This window comes from Bufo gargarizans, chromosome 4, assembly GCF_014858855.1.
Source record: "Bufo gargarizans isolate SCDJY-AF-19 chromosome 4, ASM1485885v1, whole genome shotgun sequence".
Taxonomy (NCBI): Eukaryota; Metazoa; Chordata; class Amphibia; order Anura; family Bufonidae; genus Bufo; species Bufo gargarizans.
Window position 1 is genome coordinate 232,522,097 of NC_058083.1, and position 13,186 is coordinate 232,535,282.

A 13,186-nucleotide genomic window follows, 5' to 3' on the forward strand; every position below is an offset into this window, starting at 1 on the left:
TGATACGCTAATCAGCGAATCGGTGACTGCGGTGGGCTGGGCGCCAAACGATCGCTAAACTACCTAATCAAGGGGCCTAAACTATCCTAAAACTATCAGTCAATACCAGTGGAAAAAAAAGTGACAGTTTACACTGATCACTTTTTTCCCTTTCACTAGGTGATTGACAGGGGTGATCAAGGGGTTAATTGGGGTGCTGGTGGGTGATCTGGGGCTAAGTGTAGTGTTTGGTGGCTACTCACTGTGATGCCTGCTCCTCTGCTGAGACCAACCGACCAAAAGGACCAGCAGAGAAGCCATTTAGCACTTTATATTTATAAATATAAAGTGTTAACTGGCTTCTGATTTAGATTTTTTTGAAAATCGCCAGCCTGCCAGCCACGATCATTGGCTGGCAGGCTGGTGACAAGATACAACTCTAACGTTTGACCGAAATCTCGCGTCTCGCGAGATGACGCACCGGCGCGTCCACCCGGTATAACAGGACCGCCGCCAGGACGCGATCCTGCGTACGGCGGTCCTGAGGCGGTGAAAGGGCTTTTCCAGCTTTAAAACCTATTTTCTCTGAATTGTAAAGCACTGCGGAATATGTTGGTGCTATATAAAGAATTCTTATTATTATTATTTTAAATGCGTCCCCAGTGTATAATTCTGGTTGAAGTCACGTGTACCGCTGTGGATTTCACTTTTTGCCTAGGGTGAAATCTGCAGACAAACTGCTGTAAAATCAGCGCCAGATGTGCTGCGGATGTTTTTTCCTGTCCATTTCCATTGTTGCCATAGATAAGGATTTTAGGCTCTGCCAGTTCCAGTCACGAACACAATCATCCTGCGCAATGTTTTTTTCAGTTCAGATGCTTTATAATATAGTGGAGGGCCTTAGAAATAGTTTGACGTAGCTGTTCCCCAGAACACAGAAAATCCCCAGCTTCTTGGATCAGCTCACATGGAGCGCCAGGTTAGAGTTGTAGCATAAGGAAAGGCGAGGGTTTGGCCTCAGTGCAAACACTATATGTAGCTGATGTAAACCGCAGAGACCTTGCAGCAAGTGTCAGCTGTCTTTGGCTGTCAGAATTGTATGGATGAAAAGGTTTATAAATGCTTTTATGCTCAGCTTTCATTTAATTTCAGAAATCTTTATTGTTAAATTCCACGAGGACACAATATAATGCACATTACCCTTTTATTGCTGCAAATAAATTTTATAGAAATCTCATTCCCACATTCCAGTAAAAATGTCATCTTTTATAGTTTTTGCATATTAAGTCCTTTTTTTTGGTAAATTCAGCACTTTATTTTGAGTTTTTTTTTATTACATATACTGCCAATCGTTTCTCTGCATATTGTTCGAGTGGTTGTGGCACTGTATATTATGGTATAGTATGCCGTTTTCATTTTTACTTCATTCAATTAACCCGTCAGCAACCCTCACTGTTGTCACTTCAGTAAATGGCATTTAGCATGTAGAGAAAGTTAATACAAGGCACTTGCTAATAGAGTTGTTGCGATACCAAATTTTTGATTCGGTTTCGATACCATGAAAAAGTATTGCGATACTCGATACCATTCGATACCACGCAAAAAAAATAAACAAAAAAAGCCACGTGCATTCCTCATTTTTAAAAATGGCGAATCGCGCAGTTTTTATTTTATTTTTTCTGTTCCGGCATTCACCACCTAGATTTTTTTTTATATTTTAATAGTTTGGACTTTTCTGATGTGGCGACGTAATATGTTTATTTATATATTTTATATGTGAAATTGGGAAAAGGGGGTGATTTATACTTCATATTTTAGTGTTTTTTTTTTTTTTTTTTTTTTACACTTTTTATTTAATAACTATTTCCCCCCCTTAGGGGCTAGAACCTGGGATCTTTCATCCCTTTTCCTATTCAGCCTGATAGATCTCTATCAGGGTGAATAGGACTTCACACTGTCCCTGCTGCTCTGTGCTTTGTGCACACAGCATCAGGGATGTTACCATGGCAACCAGGGCTTCTGTAGCGTCCTGGCTGCCATGGTAACCGATCGGAGCCCCAGCATTACACTGCTGGGGCTCCGATCAGAAGCTGCCACTGCACCACCAATGAGGGGGAGGGGAGAGGACCCTGTGCCCACTGCCACCAATGATTTTAATACTGGGGGGTTGAGATGGGCCGGCGCACTGTGCCACCAATGATTTTAATGGGTTGGGGGGCACACTGCACCACCAATGATAATTACCCCTTTATACAGGAGGCGGGTACTGGCAGATCAGCGGCAGTTAACTGCCGCTGATCGCAGCTCCCTGTCAGGGGCAGGGTGCCGGCAATGCGATTCTGCTGCCAGCACCCGCCTCCTGTATGTGTTAAAGACTGACTACTATATGGGACTCCAGACTTTCACTATCAGGCCACACAGAGCGGCGCCCAGCGATGTCTCAGCACTCACAATTAGTCCTGGGCGCCTCTCCGTTCGCCTGCAGTGCTCCATTACTGTCTCCTCTCCTGCTCCACATGCTGCTGATTACTATCGGAGCGATGGGAGGAGACATCAGCTTCACTAGTGGGCGTTCCTTCTCCCTGGCTGTAGCGCTGTCCAATCGCAGCGCAGGGAAAAGGAACGCCCACTAGTGAAGCTGATGTCTCCTCCCATCGCTCCGATAGTAATCAGCAGCATGTGGAGCAGGAGAGGAGACAGTAATGGGGCACTGCAGGTGAACGGAGCGGCGCCCAGGACTAATGGTGAGTGCAGAGACATCGCTGGGCGCCGCTCTGTGTGGAAATAATCCCATCATTGGTGGCGCAGTGCGCCCGCCCCTCCTCCGCCCCTCTCTTCTCATTGCCGCCCCTCCTCCATGGTGCCGCCCCTCCTCCGCCCCTCTCTTCTCATTGCCGCCCCTCCTCCGTGGTGCCGCCCCTCCTCCGCCCCTCTCTTCTCATTGCCGCCCCTCCTCCGCCCCTCTCTTCTCATTGGTGGCAGCGGCAGCAGCACAGGGGGGAGGGAGGACAGCTTCCTTCTCCCCGTGCTGCTGAGAGAACATGAGCGCGCTGATAGCAGCGCGCTCATGTTCAGAGATACTAGACTGCGCAGAAGCGCAGCCCAGTATCGAAAAAACGGAAATCCCGGTATCGTATCGATACCGGGACAAAAGTATCGATTGGGTATCGAAATTTCGATACCCGCAACAACCCTACTTGCTAATATATTGTTGTTGTCCATATTATGTGAGCTCCCACGCTCCTGGCCACCAGAGAGGTCAGAGAAATTTTGAAATTTCACCTCCATTTTCCGTTAATTCTTGTGGGACAAAAAAGTTTTTAAATTCGATTTGGGGTAACTCATGGGTGGTTTCTATTATGCAAGTCCCTCAAAGTGACTTCATAACTGAATTGGTCCTTTTTAAAAAGCGAGTTTTGGGAAAATGTTTAAAATTTTCTTCTAAAATAATTTCTAAGCCTTCTGACGCCCTAATAAATGACATTTACAAAATTATGTCAAAGTGAAGCAGACATATGGGTAATGTTAAATAATAAATATTTTATGATGTATCACAATCTGTCTTAAAGCAGAGAAATTCCAAGTGCAGAGAAATTTAAATGCAGGTCTGCCAAAGGGAGGGGGTTTGGCAAAGGTGCCCAGTCCCTTTTAAGTTCTATTCAGGCCTGGTTATGAAGGGGTTAGTGAACAAAAAACCCCCCCCCAAAATTGTATCTTTAAAATTGAAGCAGATCAGAAAAGGATTCAAGCCCTGGACGAAACGTAGTGTTCATGGGGTGTTCATATGCATGTTTTCATTACTTCTTTACGTTCCTCCTGACGGTGGGACTTCTGATGCACATCACCATACATAGGAGTGAGCTCTGTATTCTCTTAAGTAAGGAAAAATAAAAATTCAAAGTCTAAAATGTATTTTCTCTTTGCGTTTAGCGGCACAGATTTAACATGAGAATGCGGTGATGCGTTGTGGCAGGCTGTAGTTATCACAGTAGTGTTATCTTGCTTATGGTCTTGTTTATTCTTAGCCTATGCCTGTCTGGTTTTTCCCTGCACGATATGCCGTAATAACATGGAGGAGGAGATGAGCAACATTCTTCAGTAATTGAGAACAATCCTTTGAGTAAACAAGCGACAGGTCTGAATTTAAATCAGTCCTACATGAATGGGCTGTTTATTAAAGCAGTGTGTCCTGACAGGAGAACTTCTTAAGGTGCTTTTTCATGTAGGAGGTGAGAGGACACTGCTGAGAGGATGGTTAGGGTCATGGAATGTGGTGTCACTGATGATGGCAAGCGCATGCTGTTAATTTTGCTGTCCTGGCATATCGCCTTGTATTTTTCTTAGTACTTTTAATAAAAGGCCATACAGTGCCTAGAAAAAGTATTCATACCCCTTTGAACTTTTCCACATTTAAGTTTGAGTGTATTTTATTGGGATTTTATGCGATGGAGTAAAAAGAAAATGATGCATGGTCTTTTAATACAAATCTGAAATGTGTGGCGTGCATTTTTATTCAGTCCCCCGAGTCAGTACATAGTAGGATCACCATTCAGTACAATTACAGCTGCAAGTTTTTGGGCTATGTCTGTACCAGCTTTGCACAACTAGAGGCTGAAATTCCTCTTTGCAAATTAGCTCAAACGCAATCAGATTGGACAGCAATTTTCATGTCTTGCCACAGATTCTCAGAGGGATTTAGGTCCGTCTTTGGGTCATTCTAACACTTTGACCAAGCTTTGATCTAAAGCAGGCGTAGCTGTAGGCTGTTCAGGCATGCTGGGACTTGTAGTTTTGTGACAGCTGGAGGGCCGCAGGATGAGCATGCCTGATCTAAACCATTCCATTGTAACTCTGGCTGTATGTTTAGGGCCGTTGTCCTGCTGGAAGGTGAACTCCTGCCCTAGTCAAGTTTTTTTGCAGCCTCTACCAGGTTTTTCTCGAGGGTTGTACTGTATTTGGCTCCATCCATCTTCCTATCAACTCTGGTCATCTTCACTGCCCCTATTGAAGAAAAGAATCTCCACGGCATGATCATGCTACCACAAGGTTTCTCGATGGGGAAGGTGTGTTTATGGTGATGTGCAGTGTTAGTTTTCCGTCACACAGTGTTTTGCATTTAAGCCAAAAAGTTCAACTTTGGTCTCGTCTGACCAGAGCACTTTCTTCCACGTTTGCTCTGTCCCCTACATGGTTTGTGGCAAATGACAAACAAGACTTCTTATGGCTTGCTTTCAAAAAACTGCTTTCTTCTTGCGACTCTTCCATAAACGCCAGATTTGTGGAGGATTAAGTTTTCCTGTGGACAGATTATCCCAACTGAGCTGTGGATCTCTGCAGCTCCTCCAGAGTGACCATGGGCCTCTTAGCTGCTTCTCTAATTAGGGCTCTTCTTGCTTGGGCTGTCAGTTTAAATGGAAGCCCAGGTTTTTGGTTGTATCTAGGGGTGGGCGGTATAGTCGATATGCAATATAAATTTGTGCCACAATATGGATTTTGTGCATATCGCAGGACCGCAATATGACCACGGAGCGGCAGTTCTGATCTGAGTCCCAGCAGTGTAATGCTGGGGCTCCGATCGGTTACTATGGCAGCCAGGAGTCACGCTATTGAAGTCCTGGCTGCCATGGTATGTCAGTGAGCAGCATTATACTCGCGTGCGCCGTGGCCGCCGGACGCTCCTTCTCATAGGTCTGTGCGGCGCATTGCTAATGCTAGCAATGCGCCGCACAAACAGAAGGAGCGCCCGGCGGCCACGGCGCACGTGAGTATAATGCTGCTCACTGACATACCATGGCAGCCAGGACTTCAATAGCGTGACTCCTGGCTGCCATGGTAGCCGATTGGAGCCGGAACTGCTGCTGCCACCAATGATGTGGGGGGAGAAGGGGGACCCTGCCACCAATGATCAATACTGGGGGGGGGGGGGTTGAGTTACCAGAGGGGGCTGATAAGAGGGAGAGGCTGGGGGGCACATGAGAGGCTGGCTGCCATGGTCTGTCCCTGCTGTTGTGTGCACAAAGCACAGGGCAGCAGGGAGAGTGTAAAGTCCTATTCACCCTAATAGAGATCTATTAGGGTGAATATGACAAGGGTTCTAGCCCTTAAGGGGGCTAATAGTTATTAAATAAAAAGTAATAAAAAAAAAAAAAAAGGTTTAACCCCCCCCCCCCCGTCCCCAAATATAGAAAACAATATATTGCGATATATATCGCACATGCCTAAAATTATATTGCAATATAGATTTTAGGCCATATCGCCCACCCCTAGTTGTATCATTCCTTTTATTTTCAGATGGTGGAATAGAACAGTGCTCCGTGAGATGTTCACGGCTTGGGGTATTTTTTTATAACCTAACCCTGCTTTACAATTCTCCACATCTTTGATTGCTGATGTTCACTAACAAACCAGCTTCACAGAACAGCTGTAGTTATACTGAGAATAAATTGCACACAGGTGGACTCTATCTACTAATTAGGTGACTACTGAAGGCAATTGGTCACGCTAGATCTTATTTAGGGGTATCTGAGTACAGGGGCTGAATACAAATGCAGCCACACTCAGATTTTTATTTCTGAAAAGTTTTAAAAAACCATGTATCATTTTCTTTTCACTTCACGCATGCTTGCTACTTTGTGTTGTTCTATCACATAAAACCCCAATAAAATTAATTTTTTGTGGGTGTAAAATACATTTGTTTGTGGGAAATGTGGAAAGGTCCATGGAGTATGATTACTTTTTCAAGGCACTGTAATATAGCTCTGCAATTGTGAGCACTTTTTAAAGGGGTATTCCGATCTCGGACAATGGGGGCAAGTGATATGCCCCCATTTTCTGATAGGTTCAGGTCCCACCTCTAGGACCCACACCTACATTGAGAATGGACCCCTGAAGATTGTGGAGGGCACATTCTTTTCAATGGGGCCACAGAAAATAGCCAAGCCCTGGCTCAGCTATTTCCGTCGGCCCCATAGAAATCAATGGGAGCGATGGCCACACAAGCGCTGTGCGCTCCCATTCAGTCCTATGGGGAGAGTGCTTGGTGGTCCTCTGGCCACCACCTTCCCCGCCCCATTCTTAGTGTATGTGCTGGTCCTAGAGGTGGGACCCGCACCTATCACAGTGGGGGCATATCTTAGCTATATGCCCCCATTGTCTCAGATGGGCATACACCTTTAAGGGAGTAAAGGTGATTAGAACTTTCTTCTTTATATAGGCCTTACATTCTCCAGGTTTTTGAATGAAAAAAGTTTGTTTACTGAATACATTGCATTTAATGTCATAAGTTAAACAATACATTTTACTATACACAGGTGAAGTGCTTGGCTACCGTACTATATGTCCTATATGCTTATGTTTGTATATTTTAATAAAGAAGAAAGTGTGAATTGACCCCCTTCATACCTCAGTCAGGGAAGGAAGAATGTAATTTACAATCACGTCAGGTTCTCAGTAACTTTATAGCCCGCACATATTTCACAGCAAGAAATTATGCTGGCTTTTCTAAGCTGTGTTTATGATTATTTTATATATTTGTACAGTCCCTCGCTGTGGCAGGCTGTCGCAGTAATCCACCTGCCTAGACACCACCATGGTGTCTTTACCGTGACAGCAGATGTCTATTAATATTACAGCCACAGCGATTGTCGGCTCCAATGGGTGCGGGGATTCCTAAAAGTATAAATGATCAAAACTATGACTGCAGTGAACTTAAAATACATTTGACAGTTATTAAAAACATTTCCAGGTACAAAGCCTTAGAATGTATTGACTGTCCTGATTTTATGCTAGCGGTTTCTTGTTGCCGTTCATCATTGGTTTATCGCAATTCTCTTCAAAAACCTAATTATTCTCCATTTCATTATAGTGCTGCAAAGTGTGAATTAGTGTTAAGTTGACATTTCATGTATTGTCTTACAGCAATTTTTCCAGCTTGTGAAGTTAAGAAAACTTGGTCTTAGTGATAATGAAATTCAGCGACTTCCTCCTGAGATAGCAAACTTTATGCAGTTGGTAGAACTTGATGTGTCTCGTAATGGTAAGTCAGGAATTCTTGTTGGCTCTTAAATGTTTATTCTTTTCATTAATCCCATGCTTTTGCTTAACCCTTAGGCTCCCAGCCCTGGGAGGGTCTTTAAACGTGGCGCCCGCTCACGTGTGCAGCAGGCACCATAGCCGGGACGTGTCTTCTGTTTCAAACGGCAGAGCCCTGCTGCTAATGTCTGCGACTGGCAATAATGCCGATTGCAGACATTTAACCCTTTAAAATGCCTTGGTCAAGCGCGATCGCAGCATCTAAATAGCGAGAAACCACTTCCGGGTTAAGACCGGCTCCCCCATGCGGTCATCGGGGGAGCCAGGCCTTTGGTCTAATACGCTGAGTCTCTCTGAAGAGACCCAGCGTTTTAGAGCTGCATTTCCTATGTTGGCCTAGGTTAGATTCTCTCTGCTTTCTGTGTGCAGTGGATGGTATCTAGTCTCCACTCACCAGATCTCGGAGGATTTCAAAGTAGACATTTAGCATGCACAGGAGAAAACTGGTTAAAAAAAAAAAAGCCAGATACAAGTGTTTAATAAATTTACATTATACAATCCATTAGTGGTGGTTGTGCTTGCATACTATAGGAAAAAGCACTAGCCTATGTGTACTCTCATGGCCCCGGCCACTAAATTGGCCGGCGCGTTTTCTTATGGTGTGCAAGCATGACCACCACTGATGGACTGCAGCGTGACTAATCATGAAAACGACTAGTGGATAATGAGATGGAAAAAATGAATCAAGCCAGCAAAGGAAGCCATATGGATAATACATTAGTTAACTTCCTCTACATAATAAATGTGTTTTTTTGAGGAACTGAGGCAACCCCTTTAAGACACGTCCATATCTTGTGTATCTGAAAGTTGTGAAGAATCCTTGTTCCTTTTCTTGTTTTCTGTGCTTAGTTGTCATTTTTTGTGTTTAGGTGGGGTCCTCCTTCAGGACTCCAAATGTCTAGGTGATCATGAATGTTGAGAAAACAAAGTAGATGTCACGACTATGTTGTTGAAGAACATGTTGTGCACGATTTGGCAGAAGACCTTCTGTTACCTTTTGCTCTCTTGTTCAGGTTAGCACCCTTCCATGAGCGATAAGGGTGTGTGATCGGACAGTTGTTTCCCTTTTGACTAATGTTTTGTACAGTGAAGTAGTTTTCCTACTCTTTGGTTTAAAGTCTTATGATGGTGAATAAAAAAAAGAATTGGAAATGGAGCAACCTTGAAACGGGTTTTGCCGACTATGCGTCTCTGTGGTAACAGACAGCAAACCAGCTGTGCAGTCTGATCCTTCAGTCATACCTTGCCATCTGTCATCTACTTATTGCTGACCTGACAAATGTAGGTTAGCACTGTCATGGACGAATGGATGACTGGTTACCATAGAGATGTATAGTCTGGATACAAGCTGTCTTCTTCTTCCACATATTCTTATATGTTATTATAGTGCTTGAAAAACACTATTGTTCCTCATATTCTTATATTTATAGAGCTTGAAAAGGCGCTATGGGGCACATTTATTAAGACCGGCTTTTTAGATGCCGGTCTTAATAAAGTCCCTTGAAGAGGCGCCGGCCTCTCCATAACTTTGGCGCATCAAGCACAAATTCTATATGTAAGATTGCTTCCTTGTTGTTTTCCATTTAGACCTTTTTTCTATGCCTAAAACAAGTGTAGGAAACTGTAAATGAGACTGTCCCCTTGCCCGCCCACGCCACGCCCACAGTTTTAGACCTGGCATGAGCGGGCAAAGTCGCCAATAGCGCTGCGACTCTATCTGCGCCTGAAATACGCCTAATATAGGTGTATTTCAGAACATTAAATGACCCCCAATGTTGTTGTTCAATCATTTAGTCTCATATTTTAAGATTATTGTGCTTGAAAAGCACTATATTGTTGTTCCATTTATTCTTATATATATATATTCATATATATTTATATATATATATATATATATATATATATATATATATATATATATATATATATAATGATTATTGTTCTTGAAATCCACTATATAGTGTTCTGCGTATTATATTATAGTTCTTGAAAAGTACTATACTGTTATTCCACATTTTCTTATACTTTAATGTATTTATTTTTCTGCAATTACCATAATACAGCCCAAACCGCTTAACGTACAGACTCCTTTCAAACTGCATTTCGAAGCTCTTTGCTGAGAGGTGTGCTATGTACTGTTGCAGTTGATCGGATTTGTAGTGTTTCATAAATTTACATAAAAAATAATTTCTCAATAGAAATGAACGGCAGAATTTTGCGATTAATAAAGCCTGAACTACTTAACTTAAAAGTGCGTTTGAAGCTCTCGGTGCTGAGGGGTATTTATTATTTTTGTAGTCGATGGGAATTGTCATTTTATTTTTTATCAAAAATGTATTAAAAACTATTTAGGAATGAATAGCAAAATCCTGCGATTTAATACAGTCTGCACTGCTTAATGCACATGTGCCAGTATTCTCTATAATTCTATATTCCGTATACTATGATTTGGATACATTAAGTGTTAGTATACACTACACCTAGTATTCAAAATACCTTACCAAACCACATTGTTATGCAAAGATTACTATATACCTTGAACTGTTTCATTACATGTTACAATTGTGCATACTATTCAGACACATTTGGTGTCAGTATATACCATACTTTTTTGCATACGATTTAAAATGACACAAATTCATTATATTTTTAACTGAGCAATCATTACAGCATACTTTGAAATGTGCCAATATTCACAGTTCTATATTTCGTATACAATTTAGATACTTGGTATCTGTACATACTGCACCTCTAGTATGATATTCATTATATTTAAAATAACACACATCATCATCAGCATTTGTGTTCATGAACCCCTGCACTCATTAACGTGAATGGGTCCGCAATCCAGCAGGATACTACGGAGCGGTGCGGTGACACGTGGCCGGAGCACACTTTAGCACTACAGAGGGCTTCCATGGGATATCTGTCTGTGCTTTCGCACCGTAAAAATATAGGACATGCTCTATTTTTCTTCTGGTGCAGACTGAATCTTCAATTGAATGGGTCCACATCCGCACATGGCCGGTGCCCGTGCATTGCGGCCCTGCAGCACGGGCCGAGCACATTCCGGTGCATGAGCCCTTATGCAGAGATTACTATATACTTTAAGCTGTGCTATATCGTGTTGAAATTGTACATACTACAATCAGGACACTTTTGTCAGTATATACCGCACATTTTGCATGGCATTTCAATTACATATTGATTGATTGTGCAATAATTACCATCTACTTAGAACTGTGCCAATATTATCTACAATCCTATATTCCGTATACTATGATTTACATAACTTGGAGTCAGAATACAATGCAAGCTCTTCTCACACACACACACAAACTTCCAGCTGTCTTCAAGCACTACATATTTCCTTATGGATCTTATTTATTTTACTCAATCATATAGCGCTGACATATTCCGCAGCGCTTTAGAGACATTAGCATCGCACTGTCCCCGGTGGAACTCACAATCTAAGGTCCCTATCAGTATGTCTGTGGAGTGTGGGAGGAAACTGGAGTACCCGGAGGAAATGCGCGTAATTACGGGGAGACCATACAAACCCCATGCTGATGTTCTCCTTGGTCGGATTTGAACCTAGGAAATTTTTTGACATTTAGAAGACATTTTTAATTAAAGGGAATCTTTCTACCAGTTTTAAGGTAACTAGATCTCCTTGGCAAAATCCTGGGGCACTTTCTTTAATTGAGGAAGACATTTTACCGCAATCTTTTATTGAACAGCTCTAACACATGCCAATGAGTCCCCATATTCATGACCTCCTGGCTTTCTCCGCCCACCTGCTGCCAATTCATATGGGGAAAAAAACTGTCAATCAGAAGCAGGTGGGCAGGGACTGTCGTGAGTTCATGAATATGGGGGACACACTGGCATGTGCTGGAGCTGTTAGGATTTAAAGGGGTTGTCTCCTCATAGAAAATGGGGGCATATCGTTAGGATATGCCCCCATTGTCTTATAGGTGCGGTTTCCACTGCTAGGACCCACGCCTATATACAGAATGGAGCCCCCGCAAGTTGGTGGCTGGAGGACTCTGGTTCGGCCACTACCAAGCCGGCTCCCCATAGAAGTGCATGTGCGGACCCCGCTCCTATTCATTTCTATGGGGCAGACGGAAAAAGCCGAGCCAACGCTCAACTATTTTTGCCAGTCCCCTCGAAAATGAATGGCGGCTGCGCATGCACAGTGCGCCCTCCTTCACTTGTGGGGCGCTGTTCTCGATATAGGTGCCGGGTACCAGCGGTGGGACCCACACCTATAAGACAATGGGGGCATATCCTAACAATATGTCCCCATTGTCCATGATGAGACAACCCCTTTTAAAGGTGAGGGCTGCAGAAATCTGGTGACAGAGACCTTGATGCAAATGCAAGGTCACTTTTTGTCCAGACTTCTTCTCAGAATCAGTTAAGCAGTGTGACCCAACACTGGAGTTCTTCTATTCATTAGCTGTGGCTCCAATCACCCAACTTATATTTGGAGGAAGCTGTCAAGGATATCATTGAGTGGTCTCCAGGGCTTGAGACCCGCTGGAGCTGCTCAACAGGGATTTTAAGAAAATGATTGGGAATAAAAAATAAATAAGGGACCCTTAGTGTGAATCAGGGTCTCAGGAAGGGCAGCGTAAAGCAGGTGACTGATGCTCATTAAATGGGCTTTTTTTTTTTCTGATGACCTATCCTCTGGATAGCTAATCAGTATCCAATCGATGGTGGTCTGACACCTGGGACTCCCACCGATCGATCATCTGTTTGATTTTCCTAGGCCGAGTGACGATACGATCATGTCATGTGGCCCAGGTGCAGCTTATAATACCAAGCATAGACACTGCCTTCTCAAAACAGCTCATCGGCGGGGGTCCAGCCGATCAGATACTGATAGATCATCAGTAAAGAAAATCTCGGAAAACCCTTTAACACCTATGTTAGAGTTGCTCCTTTTTCATTCTAGCTTTATTTGGACAATTTTAAAAGGTTGGTTGCGAAAGTGTGTATAGCCTTTCAAAGCTGCATGATACTTCATCTTCCAGAAGCTCATAATTTCTTCTTGAACGTGGTCCAGGGCTAATGGCTAGTCTCTGCAGTTCTCAGGGCTTCTGCT

At 43.3% G+C, this 13,186-nt stretch overlaps 1 protein-coding gene across 1 annotated transcript in view; it reads left to right on the forward strand.

The window, feature by feature from the left end:
- LRRC1 (leucine rich repeat containing 1) overlaps positions 1 to 13,186 on the forward strand; it is a 185,284-nt gene that overhangs the window by 68,050 nt on the left and 104,048 nt on the right. The window contains exon 2 of the mRNA XM_044290858.1: positions 7,897 to 8,014. Within this exon, the coding sequence (XP_044146793.1) occupies positions 7,897 to 8,014 (118 nt within the window). The remainder of the gene's footprint in view (positions 1 to 7,896; positions 8,015 to 13,186) is intronic.